We start from the raw sequence: 19,992 nt of genomic DNA on the forward strand, positions 1-19,992 counted from the left end.
GCCCTCTAATAATTTTTGTTACTGGTTTCCAGTAAAGATAGGTCCAAATGAAAACTCTGGAGCTGAACATCTCTGACTTTGGAGACTGAAAAGCCCATTCCTTATCTGAACTTTTGCAAATTCACAAACTTTTCTCTTTCATAATTTAGATCTTCATATGACATTTCGAGAGAAGTATAGTCCTCTCTTTAATCACAAGACTGGGATTTTAAGAGGCAGGGACTCCAAAGATACACTACTAGTGACAAAACAGACTCGCTCTGTGGCCTTGGAAAAATCACTTGTGTTCTCTGCCTCAGTTTCCCCCATCATTAGAAGTGGGATACTACTACTACTTAACTATCTATCTATCTCAAGGAGCTGTTGAAGGATAATTAAACCAATTAACATCCATTGGCTACACTGAAGTTGGTGAATGTAAGTGCTACACATTATTATCCAATTAGTCTCCACATTATCACTACTCCCAGTCTGACTCTGAGTTTGCTGTAAGTTTCACTCAGATGTCCAGCAGTAATAATTCTCCCTTTATTTTTCACAGCCATTTAATTTTGCTGTTGAAGCTCCTTTCACTTACTCATTTGGGGACGGAAACAATGTAAATGATGTTTCACAGTCACTGCCTACATTGGTACTTGGGATTTTGGTACAATCATAACAATATTTCTTCACCACACCAGAGAAATCAAGCAGCATGCTATTTTCCAAGTGCAGATCTCTGCACAGCAAAATCCAAACATACTAAGACAAATCACCAGCCTGCTGTGCAGATATTTTAAAAAAGTGTACCTGTCCAAGAATGTGTTATTTAAATTCAATTTAGCATTCTTTCAGAGTCAAAGAAAGCAATCAATAGATTCTGTGTGCTAACTAAACAGTAATGCCATGGGCCAAGGTGTTTATTGAACAATGCTGTGGGAACAGTTCATTAATGAGTTTACTCAGAGTTAATGTAAACTACAGTACTATTCTTATTAGTGGAGCCATTCAAAGAATGGCAGCTAGCCAATAAAGCTTTCAGTGGAGTTTTTGGTTGTTTGTTTATTTGTTTTGTCCATTGCTCCATCCATTTATATATCTTGCTGATTACCTATATAAACAGAATAGTGCAAACATTTTAGCTGGGTATGTCTGTCCTTTGGGTATAATCAGAAGATAAGAACAAGGCTCACACTTGAATTTAATTTTCTAAATTTTTTAATCTTTGTTTTACAACAATATATTGTTTTGAAATGATGGGATTATCTTGATTGCTGGATTTTTTTTTTTTTACAATATGCAGACCTTGCTGAAAAGTGAGAATGTGCTGGACTATTAAAAAGCACCCAACCAGTCATTGTCCCATATGTACGAGAGCTGGAAACAACATACTACTAGAAAAGCATAAAGAGATCTAAAAACAAAACACATTTCATTGAAAGCAATGTTTATGGCTAGGATTACAATCATTATTATAATATGTCACAACAGTTATCAGCTGTATGTTGTAGAACCCCAAACCTGGGAGGTGCTGAGTGCTCTCCCTTCCTCCTGACATAAATATTCATGGCAATGTGTTTGAGCTGCCACATGTAATTGATCAGCCTGACATCATTCCTGAAACAGACATCAGAAACTGATCCAGAACTTGGCTAAAGCTTTGTCAGAACAACCTTTTTTCTTTTTTTCACATGTACATACTGTACCTACAATGGTTAGTCTTAAGAACTTTTCAGTTGCCTTAGAGGGAGTGTTCCCACAGTAGCTCTTCAAACACATATATGTTATCGACCACACACTATACTTTAGCTACAACACCACATCAATTTGGTCTGGAAAGTCTTTTTGCATTCCTCATTCTGCTCCCAAAACCTTCATGAAATTATTTTTTATTTTCCTACAAAAAAGGGTGGGATTCTGGCTGTTGCAGTTCACTGTCAACTATAATGACAAAAAGCTAGACCCTCTGCATATAATCAACATCCCATTAAAAAAAAAAAAAAAAAAAAAAAAAAAAAAGAGCTGGGGCGAGACTTTTCATACTAACTGAGCAGACTGACATGATCAATGTGTTCTTTAATGTGTTCTTTTCCTAAATGTGTTTTCCAGGATTCTGTGGAGAAACTAGGATAACTGTATATGTATTTTAAAACAATCCAGAGTCATATGGGAAGTTAGGGCGCACTATGAATCCTCAGCGTTAGTGATTTTGGTTAAAAATATAGTTATAGTATTTTACAGGTAAGATTTTGGTTAATGTACTAAAACTTTTGTCTGCATGCTTTGTTTTAGAAAATCCAGTCCCTTTTATGTTATTTTAAATGAGTGGGAAATTATACTATATTTCATGGTGCTTCCTAAGCATGTCCACTCACTCTTCTATTCTTGTCAGTTTGTGATGTAGTATGATGGATATGAATTAAGGCTTTATACTTCTTTGACACAGTCAATGGTAAATTAGCAGGTGCAAAAGAAGCATTAATGTTCTGTGAATTAGGCATCAATTTACTGCTTCTGTAGACCTCACCCATACTCAGAACACATTTGATGTGAATAGATGACTAATCTAGGCAAGAACTACTTTTTGGGGAATTATGAGGAGCAATATATTGTACTAGCTTATTGCCACCATTACTATCATTAAGTTCATCTGCCATCATACTTACTTTAGTGCCAGAATCTCTGTAATCTCTCCCTATGTTTTTGTACACAAAGCTAACAATAAATATATTATTTGGGGATGAAATATTGAAAAGGAAAGTCATTTCCAAAGAGCTTTAACGCTAAAATATTCTGCTTATTTCACATATTCCTTCAGTAATCATTCATTAATTCTCCTGCTGCTGGAATGTATGGTGCACACTTCAAATCACCCATTTCTGAAGAGCCCAGTTCACCAGGGGGTGACGACAAACATCCTTCTTGTTGAGCGCCTGTTGTGGTGATCATTTCATGGAGCATGATTTCTCCAATCATGACTTCCAGTTCTCCTACTAATCTTAGCCCACCGAGGTTGGTGCAGGTCTGGCTAGTCAGCACAGCCATATCACCTGTTGCTGATGTGAGTCTGATGCAGGCTTTTGCTACTATGAATTGCATGAAGTGGAACCTGGAACAGACTTGCTCACTGAATGATGGACTCAGTTTTTGGACCTTCATTCACAATGTAGATTTGCTGTTTGGAACATATTCACCCTGAAAATCATTGGACATGAGAACTGAACCAATACAACATTTCCATGGCATAACTCTATAAGACCCGTTGGAGCAGCGCTAATGACACAATTATTTCAAATATGGTATTTCTTAAATGTGAACTTCAGGGGTTTTGCAGGATTTAATATCCTGAAGTAGCAACAGATATAGATGCAGACTAAATATACTTATTCACCTGGCCTTAACTCTACTTCCCCTCTGCCCAAGGATACCAGCCTTCTATGACTCCCTTTACCAGTGTTCTATGACCATCTTTACCAAACTATCCCTAACCCTGCTCCATGCACAACTAATTGCTATCCTAAACATCCACAGCTAATGGTATGAAGAAGGGGTCATTTGGGGAAAGGGTGTGTGCAGAGGCACAGATCAATTAGCAGAGTTAAAAGTTGGGGCCTGTGGTGTATGGTAGTTGCAGTAAGATGGATGTTTGTGGGAGGAAGAGCATAGGGTATGTACTAGTGGGAGGATTAAACTGTTCATTTTCTTGTTTTTGTGATTCTGCATCAGCTAGGTTGTGTGTAGTGTAAGCATAACTGTTTCACAACATTTTTGTTATTAATATTTATGTATAGGCCAAGAAGGAGGTGGTGTTAAGTTCTGAATTGAGATCTGGATTTGGTTTAGGCAAGACATCCTCAAATTCCTCTTCAATTGTTTTGGTTTCCTGCCCCTCCAAAAAGTGCACCCTCTTGATGAGACCAAGGGATTGACATGCTTCTAGCCCAATAATAGGTTCTCTTTTCCCTAATACTATTGTATATTATATCTTTGTCAGGTACTACTACAAACTGTACCTTTTCTACTATGTGATTTACTCATACATTGCATTCACATACACCTGTAATATATGGAGATAAGCTTATCCCTGTAAGCCATTAGTTTTACCTGCTTACTCTCCAGTAACTATGGCTTTTCTTTTTGTGTTAGAAACACTGTTTCTGGCAACACATTAGCTGGTGCACCAGTGTTCAACTTCAAATAAATAAATGTCCCATTTGCTTGCAGGTTGTTGGTCTAATAATCTTGGGCTTCAACTTTGCCCATTGCTCCTGTGAAGCATTCAGCTATGCTAATGGTGCTGTCATTGTACTTTGTCCATGCTATCCATACTTTGATGGTGCTTGCAAGCTCTCACAATGTGATGTAATCATTTTCTGCATCTTTTCCCATGTGCCAGGCATTGTTTTGGCTTATATTGGTTGCCACAACGTGTGCAGCTCCAGGTGCTGTTTTTTGCTGGACTCCAACTCTGAGCTCAATATTCCTTTCTGCCTTAGGTCTCTTTTCTTGCAGAATATTGGTTTCTCAATCAGAGCACTGTCTACCCTACACAAGCCTTTTTCTGGACTGGGTGTCTTCCATTGCTAGGCAAATTCTAATTACTTTGTCAGGGGCTAATTCTGGGTCTTCCAGTAGTTCTCTCTCTAAATTTTTTGTTCCAGATCTCAATCACAATCTGGTCTCAGTTACCTGCCACTCTCTCCCCCCGCCTTATTTTTTTTTTTCAAGATTGTATCTTCAGCCTTAGATCAGTTTCCCCTTCTTTTTGTACATTCTGTTCAAAAACATCTCTCTCATATGTTTCATTTTTACATGGAATGCAGTACTTGTCAAATTTATGTAATACTGTTTCACGGATACATTCCTCTGCCTGAATTACCTGAACACCATTAAACACATCAAGTGTACCAGAACCTGCTATTGTCAGAAATAAGGCTACTTTCCGACAGAGTGAAGCACTGTTTAAACAGTCTCCAGTTGTTTTATTGCTTTATTCATGGTCCATTTGCAACTGGCTGCTCATCGAAGACACTGGATAGCTTATATTTTTCCCAGACAGTCCAATTCCCACTCAGAACCTTTCCACTCAGGATAATTTAAAAGCCTTTGCAAAGTAATACATTAAAAAGTGACTGTGCAGCAATCTTATATGTAAACATAGCAGCTCTTTACTCTCCAAAATTCCCTAATCTTTGAGCCCATAATCAGTCATGAGACTGTTCGTAACAATCCTGAGATCCAGGTCTGGATTAACCAATGTGTACTCAGTGCACTTTCACAGGCCCCCCCCCATCTTTGACCACTGGAGAAGAACAACCTGAGTAGTGCTCCAGCCCAGCAACAGAATGCAATGGCTCTCACTTAAATTGGGCCCAGCTGCCCCTCCATCATGATAGAGGGGTGGCTGGGCCAAACCTGAGCAGTGCAAGGCCATGTGAGTGCAGGGCGGGCAATGGCAGCAAGCTGAATTAGGCAGCTGTGATCAGGAGAAGCCAACCTAGCCTGGGACGGGAGCAGAGCACTGAGCCAGGGGGGTGCCAGTGAGTGACCAGGAAGATCCTGAGAGTTATGACTGAGGATCTATGGACAAGCTGCTGCTAGACTATGGGGTGAGTGAGGGATTTGAGGAGCTGGGATGTTGGGGGCTGAGACCAAGGTGGAATACAATGAATGGGATGTAGGACAGGGCTGCTATCATGTGTGTGGGGTTGCCAGGATAAGTGGGGCCTGGTGGAGAGTTGTAGGGGTATAAGTGGGGGTCTCTATGTTGAGAGTGGAGTGAAAGGGGCATTATGGGGTCTGTGTATTTATGGGGCAGGAGAGCTTTCAAGATGGGAAGACAATTTCCATAGTGCAAAGGGCCCCAAAATTCTTTCCTCTGGGCCTGTTGAGATCTATGTGCCATAAGAGATGGACTGCAAGAATATAGATCTACAGAGGCAGTATATTCAAAGAATGTAACCTAGTTTAATACCCTTAGCAATGGCTTACAGTGGATGATTAAAAGAAAGCAAGTAAGCAAGCCTTGAACAGATTTCAGAAATTGGCAGAAACAACAGGCTGATACTGACAAAGGTGGGAGAGAGAGACTGAGACAGAGGAAAACCTAGTTTGGGGAAGTGGGGTAAGGAAGAGTGTGTCTGTATTCTAGCTGCAAAGCAAATCTGAAAACCAGGAGAAAAGGACATGAAGACCAAGCCGAAAGTTTTGTTGCTTGGTTAATTCTGCCATCCTTATTCAGACTGTGGCAGAATCAATTCCTTAAAGATGACAGCTGCTGTTGCAGGATTCAAGATATAGGGGGTGGGAGAAAAATAGCTAGCAAGCAGTTAAGGAAGCTGGAATTTGATTGTCTGTTTATGCAACAATTCTATATTTAGTCAACATAAGTCTTTGCAATCTCTAATCCTTTTCATGTAAAGGATTTATAAACTATTTAAAGATAAAGATTTTGCAAACATCCAACATTTTTACTCAGCCCATCCCCTCTTCACACTTATAGTGGTATAGTGCTGCTATATGCGACACCAAACAAGAAGAGCCATCCTCCAAAATCATGTGGAAAGAGATATGGAACTCGCTATCAACACTGCCATAACAACATTGCCATATCAAATGCAATAAGGTTCATAATCATATATTATCACATATCATATAGTTCATATATTCATTGTCATAGCAATATTATCATATCAAATGCCATAAGGCTTATAATCATATATTATCATATATCATATTTCATATATTCATGGTTATAGTAATTAATATATCTATTAGAGGTATATTTTAAACACAAAGTATTAGCACTATAACAACAGCATGAACTACTGAACCCCACTAAATAAAAATGGTCTCAGACCTAACATTCCCAGGCCCACCATAAGGGACCAAAAACAATTGGGAATAAAATCTGTCCATCAGTCGTACGAGGGAATGTGCAGACTAAGGGATAGATGGGGCATGAATGTATGGATAACAATAAAGGTGACCACATAACAGTGTTTAGCCCACTGGGTTACCTTTAAGTCCATGCATTTCACTTTGTACATTTATAAAGTTCTATGTGCAATCAGATTACAAAGCCATGTTAGTTAATGCTGTTACATATCTTTGGAAATGTTAAAAAAGTACAAGTGCTAAATGTTGTTAATGCTGAATCTCAGACATAATATTTTACATGCCTATGTTAATATTTATGCAGCAGCTGAAGTGTTCTAAGCACTTTACACATGGAAGCTAGTGGAAGGGAGACAAAAAGTGATTTTCATTTTCCTTTTAGTATAAAAGGAACAAGTCGGTCTCTTCTTCTTCTTTCCTTTTGAGGAAAAAGAAAATAAAGAGAGTTCTACAATGTTAAGAGGTACAGTCAGGAAACTTTTTCAGTGCATAAAAACAAGAACTTTATTGAACCTAAAAACTTATGAGCAATGCTGCCTATACGTGTATGCCAGTAAATGGTGCTGTTTACATTAATTGGATACCTACCTAACACTGGAGTGGATCATCTGTTGGTATAAATTGGTATAGTTCCATTGTCTCCAATAAAACTACACTGATTTACACCAGCTGAAACATTGGTACATTATTTTTATACAGAATGCTCAGATCAAGTGTGGTAAGGATAAGGTACATAAAATAGTACAACAAATGTGTACACATTTGAATATGATTACTTGGAGTGTCTTTGTTAAGAAACTATACAAATAAGTTTATCTAAGTAGTATAAAATGTGATTATGACACTACCTTTAAAGAAGTCCATTTATAAACATAGAGGTTGGAAGCACCATTTAAATGCCTCCAAGCAGCACCACCCAAAGCTTTAGACATTTTTATTTAGTACAAAGATCTTCATGTCCCCTGGTGATTACATCAGATCAAGTGTCAAAAGTCACCGTATTTTGTTGTTGTTATTGTTCTATATTACCCTGATACATTTGCATATAGTTTTCATAGTCTTTAACTGGAAACCATTGCAACTTCCTTAAGATATTGAAATAATCCTCTAGATTTTTCTACGCTGCAGCAAGAAGAAAAGAATTTAAGTCTAGAGTGCCTTTCACACTCCATTATTTGTGTGGCAAGTAATACAGAGAACCTACTCTTTAGGATTCAAAACCACAGCACACTCAAATAAGGTAAGGTAAGGTAAGGTAAAAAAGCCACATAACACTATTTTAAGTTTAGAATTAATAGGTCCAGTTTAAAGATTTCAAGTTCAAGATCTATAATTGCAGGATTATACCTATTATGATAATCACCTCTGTTGCTATCTAATATGCATAATTTAATATTCTATCAGGGAGAACCTTGTGTCAAATAAAACATTTCAATATTGCAAAAATTGGGATGAACCCAAAGATTTACATTAGCATACATGGCTTTGACCCAACCTAGGGCCTTGTGAATTGATTACCTATGCCTGACCTGAAAATAAAAAGAACAATCTAAAGAGTATTAGTGCTCAACATCGCTCCATATCAACTTTTTTTATTTTTAAAATTTCAACCACCCAATATACAAAAGCAAAGAAAGTAAATTATTCAGATTTGATGCAATATCTTTACTATTTTCATGTATTAATTCTAATAAACGTTTTCCCTTCATAAGGTATAAAAATAAGATAACTGTCTATGTCTCAGATTCTTCAAACATGTCAATGCTAAACTTTAAGTCTGTGGATAGTTCTCTTGATTTAAATGGGACTACCCATGTATTAAAGTATTTGCAAGACAGGACCCTTTATAATTACTTCTTACTCTCTTGTTATAAATGGCATTCACCTGGAAGCAATATCTAGTGATAGCTTTAGACAGTGATATTATATGAATGGACATCAAATGAGAAGTGTGACAATCTCACCTGGACCTTCTGGAAGCTAAAAGCCATACTGCAGGTTCTATAAACTATTTTGAAATACATTCTTTTTTGAAAAAGAAAAAAAGGCAAACATTTATTTTCAACCCACTTAAATGGTCAATCCATTTGCAAACTGCTATATAATTTGGAAAATAAGGGAGGAATTCAAGAAAACTTTAGGGATACTTGAGCTTTTAAAAATGCAGTACATCATTAAATTGTTTGAATTCAGAATATTTTTACAGTGGGTCGGTTCTTCACATCAAAGTTTGAAAATGTTAAGGTTCCTAGTCAATGAGCGTTTAAGGGTCTTTTCACACTGGTACTGCATGTATCACCACAAAAGAACCTAAGCAATGAAATATTGTATTACTTGGTGAAAAAGCATTAGATTGGACAAAATTACTCTATTCTCTAAATCAGTCCTCCATGAAATTGCTTTAACTTTAGGAGAAAAGAGGAAAAAAGTTAGGTATTTGGTTCTTAAGGCAAAGCTCTAAATAATATCAGGATGTACTTTCAGAGTAGAATATACATTCTGAGAAACTTGAGGAAGAAATGAATTTTGTACATTAGTTCTAATTTATTAATTATTCTCCAAACAAAATGTATCCTCTTTCCAGTAACATACACACAAACACATATCTTTAGAAATAATGTTTAAGGACTACTTCAGATCATTTTTAGCTTTCTTGTAGGATTATTTATCCAGAAAAAAAAAATAGGGTGCTGTTTACACAGTTTGTATATAAATTTATGCTGGATAGAAATACGTCAAACAACATTTTCTCTTGTATAAAGAACTCTTCCTTGACAAGAAACACATACAGAAAATAACAAAAATAAAGAAACCTGAGAATTTAAACTGCAGATATATGTGAACTAAGAGAACACAAAATTAGAAAATAAAACATTAACTATATCAGTCATGGCAGCGACTAATAAACTGCTGCAATTTTTACTCTTCCATCACACTACACAGAAATGTTTTAAAATAATAATTTTTATATTATAGAAAACTAAACTACTCAGTAAGTTACATTTCTGTGTGGCCCAAGGTCTATCAATTTAATGAGAGATTAAAATGTCTCCTACACATGCTACGTACGTTGTATTACCTCAACGACCCAAGAATTATACCACTTTCAAGAATGATCTGCTGTTTTAGTCAAATGAACTTTGCTATTATTTACAACATTTTCAGGGAAATGTATTACAAAAAATAATGTAACGTACAAGCCTGCCCGAACCCTATGGGTACATACTCGGCATGCTGCCACTCACCACAGCTCCAGCTACCTCAGCCACATTATTATTTTTAGAACATGATAAGTATGTCTACATAAGCTGGAAATCACACCACTCACTCCAAGTGTAGACAAAGCCTGTGTGTCTGCAAGGTATCATGCACAGCTGTTCTGCTATATAAATAACAGAAAAAACTAAAGACCCATTAGTCTAATTTTTTTCCATCTCTCTCTCCCATTTTAGCTTTAGTAATGACATAACCTCTGCTCCCTGAACACTGCCCTAGGAATATTTTTGCCTAGTTCCACTAATAAACATTCATTTAACTGAAAAATAATCATTACTGGGACATACAAAATGCATGGAAAATAGTAATTCTGTATTTGAGCCAGATTTGACAAAATGGGAGCAACTGGGGGGGAAATTTACATTTTTGGCTGATAAATGTATAGTCCATTAAGTTTAAATGCTGAACAACTTCAAATTTAACACACTGCTCATTTTAGCAGATTACATCATACACTACATTTAGCATGCCTCTAGTGTAGCTATGGTAACTGTTCTTGCTTAAACATAGCTGAGTATGTAACTTCATTCCAAATTAGCTGAGAATGATGGAGAATTCTATTAAATTCTTGATGTAATTTCTCACACAACAACTTTTTCCATATAGTGGTGAGCAGAGAGAATCATCTTCAAGTTAGTTCTGTTCTGTCGTTGTACTGGTGGTTTAGAGAGAGTGTGTTACATTTTGGTATCTATTCTGCATGAAGGGTGTGTAATTTCTTCTTTTTTTTTAAATAAGAACTTAGTGCTATGAATCAGTATTCACCCTGTAGGTGAAAATTGTAGGCTCTAGGACTGAATACTAGAACTCTCTTGTTTACTCATCTGACATTTTAATGTGTTAAATGGGTCTGAAGCAAGCAAATCAAGAAAAACAGATCAGTTGAGAGACTTCTCTTACCAATAAAAAATGAGTGTAGGCTAGGTTTCTACTACTCTCTGTTCAACCTCTTGCTCACAAGGAGATCTCATGGGTTCATCTATGATAAAGAGCACTTGTGTGGGGGGAGAAGTCTTTTATGGCCAAATTTTCAAAAGATGCCAGGCTATCTGCACATGTGAAAATGTGATATTTGTGTATGCATTCACTACAACAGCACTACAGTTTGGGAGAATGAATGTGCAAATTGCCCATTATATATCCTATTAGCAATTTGCACATACAATTAATTAATTTTCATGTGCTGCTACAGGATTGCATGTACACCTTCACCTTCTGGTTTTGAAATTCTGGCCCTTAAAGGCTGAGTTTAGAATAGTAAAGAACTAAATAAAGTTTGCTGTTTAGAAGTGCAAGCATGTGAGAGAGATGGTAACCCTTTTAGACATGCCACAGAGTGTATTTGTATAGTATAGTTTCTACAGTCTGCAATTATTTTACTCAAAAAAACCCTTTTATTTACATTTTCTCTAGGCAATACTAGAAAACAAGAAACACACACACTAACCATCACACACTCTTTCCTGATAGACAAAGTTTGACCCTGGGCATCTAAACTTCAGAGAAATGCTAATGCAACAGCCGGGCACAGTTCTGCAATGAATGAATTGCCATGCATTACAATTTGCTCTATAAACAAAATAAGAAATGCCTTTCACTTGCTAGAAAGAAAATTCTTTTAGCGGAATTAATATTGGGGCTCATTAGTTATTATAACACAGAGTGGAGCACTTCTGAGGAGCCAGGCAGACTCTGAGTAGGGAAGAGGAAACGAGGTAGTTGAAACTTCATTTAATTACTAAGCACTGTTATCTGGGACCCCACTTTGCCTGTGCAGTTTCTTCATATTATATTTGTTGTGAAAAGAGCAAAAGACACAAAAGATCTCAGATCTGAAATAATACATAGTTGTCCCTTTAACATAGGCAACTAACCAAATTTGTTGTTTGTTCTACTGAACAAAATAAGGGACCTGATTCTAATCACATACACCAGTTTACTTCAATGGAATTATGTCTGATTTATGCTGATGCATGTGGATATCACTCCAATTTCACTTAAAATCACTGGATGAAACTCTGTCGCCTTTTAAATCAATAGCAAAACTCCATTGATTTAAATGGGTTCAGGATTTCTCCCACTCTATTTTTAGGTATCTTTGTGTGAAAAACTAATTTTGGTATAATAGTTGGGAACATTCTCATTGTCAAAGTTCAAACAAACAATCATTTGTATAAAGCCCAAAGAGTATGTACCCCTAAAATATTCTACCAATATAATTACTTTTAAGGATGAGGAAGGTGGGATTAAAGGAAGAACAAAGAGATAAAGTTCAAATCATAGTGCTTTCATTTGTGGATGGTTGAAAGGATGTACAATGAAAGGCTCAAAAACAACATACACAAACAAAACACAATTATCATCAAAGGTCCTAAAGAAATATCACCAAACAAAAAAAATAGAAAATGGGATGATTGTCCCATCTCTGGACTTACCAGATTGATGGTGCTTCAGTTCCACTAATCTCCAAGAAATCATATCCTTCCTCTAACTGGAAATCTGTAAAGACCAGAGCAATGGTATCTCCTGGTTCAGCCAGAATGGTCCATGTGCAATCAGCATTATTTTCATACTCCGAAGGGAAATGAGGGCTTGAAATAGTTCCACTTGTCCCACGTAGAGTTCCTCCACAAGCACCTTCAGCTGATAAATACAACAACAATTTCTAATTAAGTAGGGTTATTTTAGTAAACAAAACTGCAATAATTTTAATTACCATGGAAAACTGATCATTAGTATACACTGGAAAAAATGCACCATATTTAGGAAAATGAATAAAACCTTATATATGTTTGTAAAGTAACAGTTGTGAGCAAGATTCTCTGGCCTGCTCTGTGCCCTTTGAGTCTTTTCTTGTAAAAGATACACCTCACCTAGCTGAATTCAGGATGAGCAGGGCCCAAGCATAATTTTTTTGGGCCCAGTACAAACTTTTACCATGTGCCCCCTCCCGTAATGGGGGTAATAGGAGTTGCTGCCTGGGCCAGGCCCCCCAGGGTCTCCAGGTCCTGGTAAAGTGTACTCTTTCCCTTCCCCCCCATTTGGGGGCCCTGAGGATGAGCATAGATCCAACACAGTATCCAGCACAGGGCATTTGTCAGAGGTGAGGAGAAGGAGAGACCATAGTAGACTATATTCCATCTATGCTCAGCTGATAGAGAGTCCTTTAGCACTGAAGTCAGGGTTAAGGCAAAGAATCCAGAGGCATAGCTGACTTGCTGACAGCTCTGCCTCTAATTAATTCAGCAGAAGCTGAGCACAACGGAGATCCTGGCCTGTGGATTTTCTATGTTAATAATTTGGAAAGAGTTTTAAGAACTCTCTTCACAGTTTTCAAAGCTGACAGATATTTCCATAAAGTTTATGGAATGTCATACTTCTTTTGTTATTACTACCTTTTTATATGGCCACAAAATGCTCGCCTCTCATTCATAGGAATGGAGCCAAACTACAGGAATTCCACTGCAAGCAGGGCTTGTGTTAATGAGCAGGATTTGCCCCTTGACTTCCATATCCTTATGCTAAACAATACACCCTGCTGTTGGACCACCTGACTTTATAACAGGGATAAACTGCTCGGGCTAAAGTAATAACAAAATTAGTTGCTCAGAACTTGAACTATATCGGACCCAAACATTCCTGGCCATTCAAAAACATTAGCAAATTTTCTCTCTTGCCTCCCCACTCACAAATTGCCATGTGCCTTTTTGCTTCCTTATGTCATCTGTAACTGGAGACAGAAGTGCAACAGTAAAGATTATTCTTGCAGACTTGTGACCTGTCCAAAATCAAGAATTGCTCAAAAATTTGTGAGAAAGCCTGTGGTAATAATACTTGACTTCTCTTCTGTATAGGTTGTTCTATCATGCTCATCACTGTAGATTGGATCATCACTATAGTAGAAATCACTGCAGAGAGATTTCCTGAATAAACTGCTTTGCATGCTGCACATTTTTATAAATAACCAGTAACTTAACTGAACCTTTTGTACTTTGCACGTCCTGGTTAATAGCATATATTTTTCTTACAATATATTATCTTGCTTCTTCAGACACAGAGCCCAGAAATGTGTAGCTAACTCTAGAATGTTATTCTACATGAAAGTGAGGGGTTTGGCAGACCTTCTTATGCAATTTCCCTCCCCCCCATAAAATTTCATTGAAAGCTTCAAAGGTACTCTGGCTCATATTAATATTAAGTATAAAAACATATATAATTACAAAAACATGTCAGTCATGTGGTTTATTGATATGAAAAATTAAAAACTCAGTAAGCTGCCTTCAGTGATTGGTATTATGGCTACAAAAGCTACAGCAATAATAAATTAATTTTTTTCTGCATAACTGGATGATCAGAAGAAAAGTGTTTAATTTTTATCAATTTTATTATCCTTACTTACATAGCCTCATAGGTGTATATGAAGCTTTACAAACAAACAGTTTGAGATGGTCCCTGCCCCAAGGAACTTACGACCTGATTAGGATACATTGAATGAACTCACTTGAAGCATGAGCAAAGGAATGCTGTTGTGAGATATACAGGCAGAAGTGGTAGAAAGGGAGAATTAAGGAGCTACAACTAGCCAGTAAAGAACTGAGAAAAAAAAATGAAATGGGCTGAGAGATAGGTGGAAGCAGAGTTGTGTACAGCCTTGAAGATTAAGACAAGGAATATGAATTTGAGGAGGAAAAAGAATAGGAAAGGATTGAAAGGATTCAAGCAGGTGGTAGAGTTTTAAAACCTCTTTTGCTATTTAACAAGTAGCTTTTGAATTTAAAAATGAAGAACTTCATAAAACTGTGTGTAGCAAAGGCCATCGAAGAGATTGGAAATCCCTGTACTAACAGATTAAAAGATTCTCCCCTCCCCAATAAATTTAATATAAATATACTAGCTCCAGAGAGTATTTGAATTCTTCCTTCTAAACGATGAACAAAATATTCTTTTCTGGAAACGAAAACTGATTCACATTAATAAAACATTCCTTTTGTTCTGAGCAATCAGACAATATAAATACTTTGTCTCCAATACTATAACTTGTAACTTTAAAAGTGCACATTCTTTTTTTTTCTTTTTGAAATAAAGTGGGGTACAAACCTGTAAGGATCCAAACCTATAAGTCTTACTATACAACATGTGTAATTCATATAACATTCTCATAACTGAAAGGGGCACTATTAACCTTTAAATCCTTCCTTAAATATTTGTGCGAGCTCTTAAGCAACAAAGTAACAGCTAACTGAAAAGATTTGAAGAGTGGGAAAGTGCGATTTTTTCATTTTGTTTACTTGTGCATTTTAAAGTACTTTGTGTATACCTACTTTCATTATTTCACAAGTAGTTAGTCAATTTCTCTTATTGTTTGGCTGAGCCTTTTTAAAGCAATATGGACAATACAAAACATTTTAAAGTGATAAAATCCACAAGAAATTAGAATGAGAAGTCAGGGTCAGGTGAACGGTTACCTGGAACTATTTTAATTCACTAGATTTCAAGTGGACGATGTACCTGTAAATTTCAAGTACTTCATTTCTTATTGTCTTCTATTCCAGTAAAGAAAACAACTAACTTGGCAAATTCTGAGCCAATACTTCATCACACAAATCAACATAGAAATAGAAATCTAGTGAATATAGAAATATTGATTTCCACTGGGGGCAGCACCAATGTCAGGGTTGGACTTAACCATTTAAAAAATAAATAAATCTGAGGGATGCTAGATTCCACCAGTCTTTTTTACTCTTGCTTTTTGTTTCTTTGGTTTTATTATTACAGGGTTGGCCAAAATTTGAGTATTACAACTAGATGTAGCATGGATCCACCATAATGTTTGCTCCTCTCTCCCAGGGCAGCTAACCATATGAGCTACCTTTGCTGAGTCAGAGTTACATAAAGCTCTTGTTTGCTGACTGCTCCCTTTATAGAGGTTGTGATATGACCCCATTCTGAAAGGGATGCCAGGGTTCATCTTCCCCTGTCTGCTTCCATGTTGGTAGCAGTGATTAGCCAGAAGTGATTAGATGTGAATTGCTCAGTGCTTCCATTGCATCCCTTCTGAACCAAAGAGTCCTGGTCCCATGGATCCTATCTTAACACTTCCTTGTCAGTTAATAGTATAATTGATAACTTGGGGGAATAATTTAGTGGACTGCATCCCCACACTGTGTCCTGCCAGCAAAAAAGAATGGTTACTTACCTCGTAACTGTCTTCTTTGAACTGTGTGGCTCATGTCCATTGTGATTAAGGTGTGTGTGCGCGCCATATGCACCGGTGCCATAAATGTTTCCCCTAGTGGTACCCGTAGGGCCTGCTCCAGTGCCCTCTGCGGAGGCGTGCATATGTGTTCGCATATATGGCTCTGCCAGCTCCCTCCCTTTCAATTCCTTCTTGCTGGAACTCCGAGAGAGGGGATGGAGGGTGGGTTGTGGAATGGACATTGTGGAATGGAATGGAGACCCCTTCCGAGCTGACTCCAGCTTCCCTGGAGTTTTCTTGACCAGCTTCAGTGCCGGCAAGCACTCCCTCTCCAAGTGTGCCTTTTTCTGGCGCTTCCTCGGCACCAGGGATGTGGAACAGTGCCAGGTTGACTCCGACACCAGAGAGGAGCTTTTTAACGATGCCATGGCACTCAGTCATGAGTCTGAATTCAGCTCCGATTCCGGTCTGAGCGCCACCTCCATCAGAAGGGATTTAAGTCTTATATCTCAGTACTTTGAAGTTCGGGCGAAACTCTTGCAGATCTTACACTTTGCGGAAAGGTGTGCTTAAACAGCTCTGATGCAGATCGCTCAGTGGCATAGGCTTCTTGCAGGAAGCGCAGGGCTTAAACTCTGGGAATGAGAGCATGCCCCAATGCTGGGAACTTACAAGCTATGAACTTAGATAACTATTAACTAACTGATGAACTTTTAAAAACTATATACACTAGCAAGAGCTAGAAAACAGAGAAAGAACCACTAGGAACATGAAGGCTTGTGAGAGCAAGAGAGTTGTTCCAGCATCGTCATGGGTGGTAAGAAGGAACGGAGAGGGAAGGGGCCAGCAGTGCCATATATGTGAGTGCATATGCACGCCGCTGCAGAAGGTGGTAGAGCCAGCCCTACGGGTACCATTAGGGGGAAAATTCCAGCACCGGTGCATGTGGTGAGCACACACACCTAAATCAGATTGGACATGAGCAAGCACTCGAAGGAGAACCCATGGAACTCAGGTGTGTGGCAAATCTGCTCAGAGATGTACAACAGTAGCAGAGACTAATCACAATTTCCCCTCTACTGAAAAACCTGGTGTCAATCAGCACAGCTTAGAAATCAGAGGGGCTCATTTAAACAGGTTAAAAATAGCCAGGGACTTTGATCTTAGACATTTTGTGCAATCCCTAGCACAGATGCTCTACACTGATGAAAAGTAGGGCTCATGTTGTTGCAGCTTAATTTAGTATGTTCCTGGACTGAGCTGTCATCTATACCCCACATTGTACATATGCAACATGGCTACATTAAGGGTGTGCACATAACTACAGCAATGTTCTTTTAGCATTCATAGAGCCTCAGATTTCAAGTACTTCTTGCTAGAGGTTAGACTCCCCAAAATAATTTCAAAGAGGTGCTACCTCTAAAGCGTTCTACGTCATAGAACTAATTAACAGATTGAGTTGAAATTTTTCAGAAATTTATTCCGAGCCTAATGTATCATTGTCCTGCACCTTGTGAAGTCATTTACAGCAGTCCAAAGAGCAAAGTATGATTTGCATCAGCATAAATGGGTACACAGAGTGTAGGGCTCTCTATTCAAAAAGTGCAGTAAGTTTGTATCTATCTTCTCCCTAAATTCACAGCATTTACTTTGTGTATATATAAACATTGCGCACACACACACACACACACACACACACACACACACACTTTATAGTAGAGGTGGTTAAACATCTGACACATTTTCAGTTGGGATCAGCACCAATGTCAGGTTGGACTGAACTATTTAAAAAATAAAACAATAAATCTGAGGTATGCCAGATTCCATCAGAAACAGCTTTTTGACAAAAATGAAAATGTTTAAGGAAAATTTTGAAAAAAAAAAATCTCACAAAACAAAATTTAGAATTTTTACCAGCATTTCCTTACCTAACAAGGAAGCATTATCCCTGCTTTAAGTATTAATCTCAACTCTGTTTTATCTGTAGAGGAAATACGGCATTTCCAGAGCAGTACAGTATACAAAATGAAGTGCTCTGCAAGAGGAATATATCACCTGCTAAGGATGCATATGAGATAAGGTTATGGACAGAGGGGTAGGCTCAGCAGAGAATTTCTTTGCCTTTGTTGGTTTAAGTGTCATCTTAACATACAGTAATTTTGCTGGATCTAACCGTCAGCAATTTACAGCAATGAAGTTGGGGTGTTTTGCCCCTCCAGTGCTTTACGCTGTCATGTATCTTTAAACAAATAAACAAATACATAAATAAATTGCAGTCATTCAACCGAGAGTTTACTCTTATTTGCTTATCGCACAGCACATAAAAAACAGCAGTTAAACCAATTCAGACTAACTCTTTTAAACTTAATTTAAAACCTAGATTCAGATTACCAAGGCTCTTCCATTCAATTTTACTTCACACTGCATAGTCCTGATTTGACAGATCATTTAGGATTCATTTTACTATGTTACTGCTGTAAAATAGCTGATAAAAACACAGCTGTGTTTTAAATATTACAGAATTCATAGTCAGCTATAAAAAACACAACTTGTTTTTTTCCTGCTATGTCACTCCAAGTATTTTCCTTACCTCTTCATCACTAGCAACAGAATAGATTCAATTAAAAAACTTGACTGACATTTCAGAAAGCATCAGCAAATGATATATTGTCATTTCCAGTCACATTATGTAAGGCTTATCAATTAAAGAAAATTGCAGCTTTAAACAGTTCTAAATGAACTATGGGCATACATTATTTAGCATGCCTTATTAAAAGTATCACTGAAACAACTACCAGTTCTTTATTAAGCGGCATTTTTTCCTATAAGTCATTCCTGAAAACCATATAATTGTACCTCACTTAATAGAATTCCTATTGCTAGAAAAAAACATCAATAAAATTATCGAAAGTAATCATTTCTGTTGATATTTGCATCGGGGCTTCTATAAATTGCTAACATATGAAAACAGGCAAAATAATTAATAATGGCATGAACCTGAACATTTAGAACTGCCATTGATGTAAATTTAATAAAGAGAGTCAAGATGTGTCTGGATCAATTGACAAATTGCTGAACTGCCAGATTCATAAAGTCTAGAAACATCATGGGGTATGGGTGTTAAGATGATGTGGAGTGTTACATATTTACCAAACAACTCATTGATTAATTCCATATCCAACTGGCACCTACTTCTTTAACAATCAAACTATTTATTCCCATTTTCAAATCTATAAAAACAAAAGCTAGAACATATTTTTTCTTTTTTTTCCTAAAAGAAACTGAGCTAGAGGTCACATTTCTTCCTACTATTTACATTTTAAAAAGTATTCCAAAAATGTCAAACTTGTTAAGAAATACTATTTTCTTTGCTGAGAGTTAGATACATGTAATAAGTACTTACTAATAAAATTCTTCTCCTGCTAAAGCATCTTTATAGACACAGGGAGCAGTACTGCTTCACCATTCATTTCTGTCCATGACTTGTTCCTCTATTAAGCCCACCCTGGTCATGTGCCTGCATATAATGTCCCACCATCTAGTTAGTGTTCGGCCTTTAGATCAGACTGATCTTAGTTATGTTTTCATTATTTTCTTTGGCATCCCGTCCTCTGTTTGTCTTATACAGTGTCACCACCATTATA

General features: G+C 37.3%; 1 protein-coding gene across 1 annotated transcript in view; it reads right to left on the reverse strand.

Moving 5' to 3' along the window:
- Window positions 1-19,992, reverse strand: part of CSMD1 (CUB and Sushi multiple domains 1) — a 1,845,645-nt gene that overhangs the window by 980,574 nt on the left and 845,079 nt on the right. The window contains exon 5 of the mRNA XM_067558441.1: window positions 12,588-12,795. Coding sequence (XP_067414542.1) covers window positions 12,588-12,795 — 208 coding nt within the window. The remainder of the gene's footprint in view (window positions 1-12,587; window positions 12,796-19,992) is intronic.

Source organism: Emydura macquarii, unplaced genomic scaffold (genome assembly GCF_026122565.2).
Source record: "Emydura macquarii macquarii isolate MOO-44397 ecotype Brisbane River unplaced genomic scaffold, CSIRO-AGI_Emac_v2 contig_2063, whole genome shotgun sequence".
NCBI classification, from domain to species: Eukaryota; Metazoa; Chordata; order Testudines; family Chelidae; genus Emydura; species Emydura macquarii.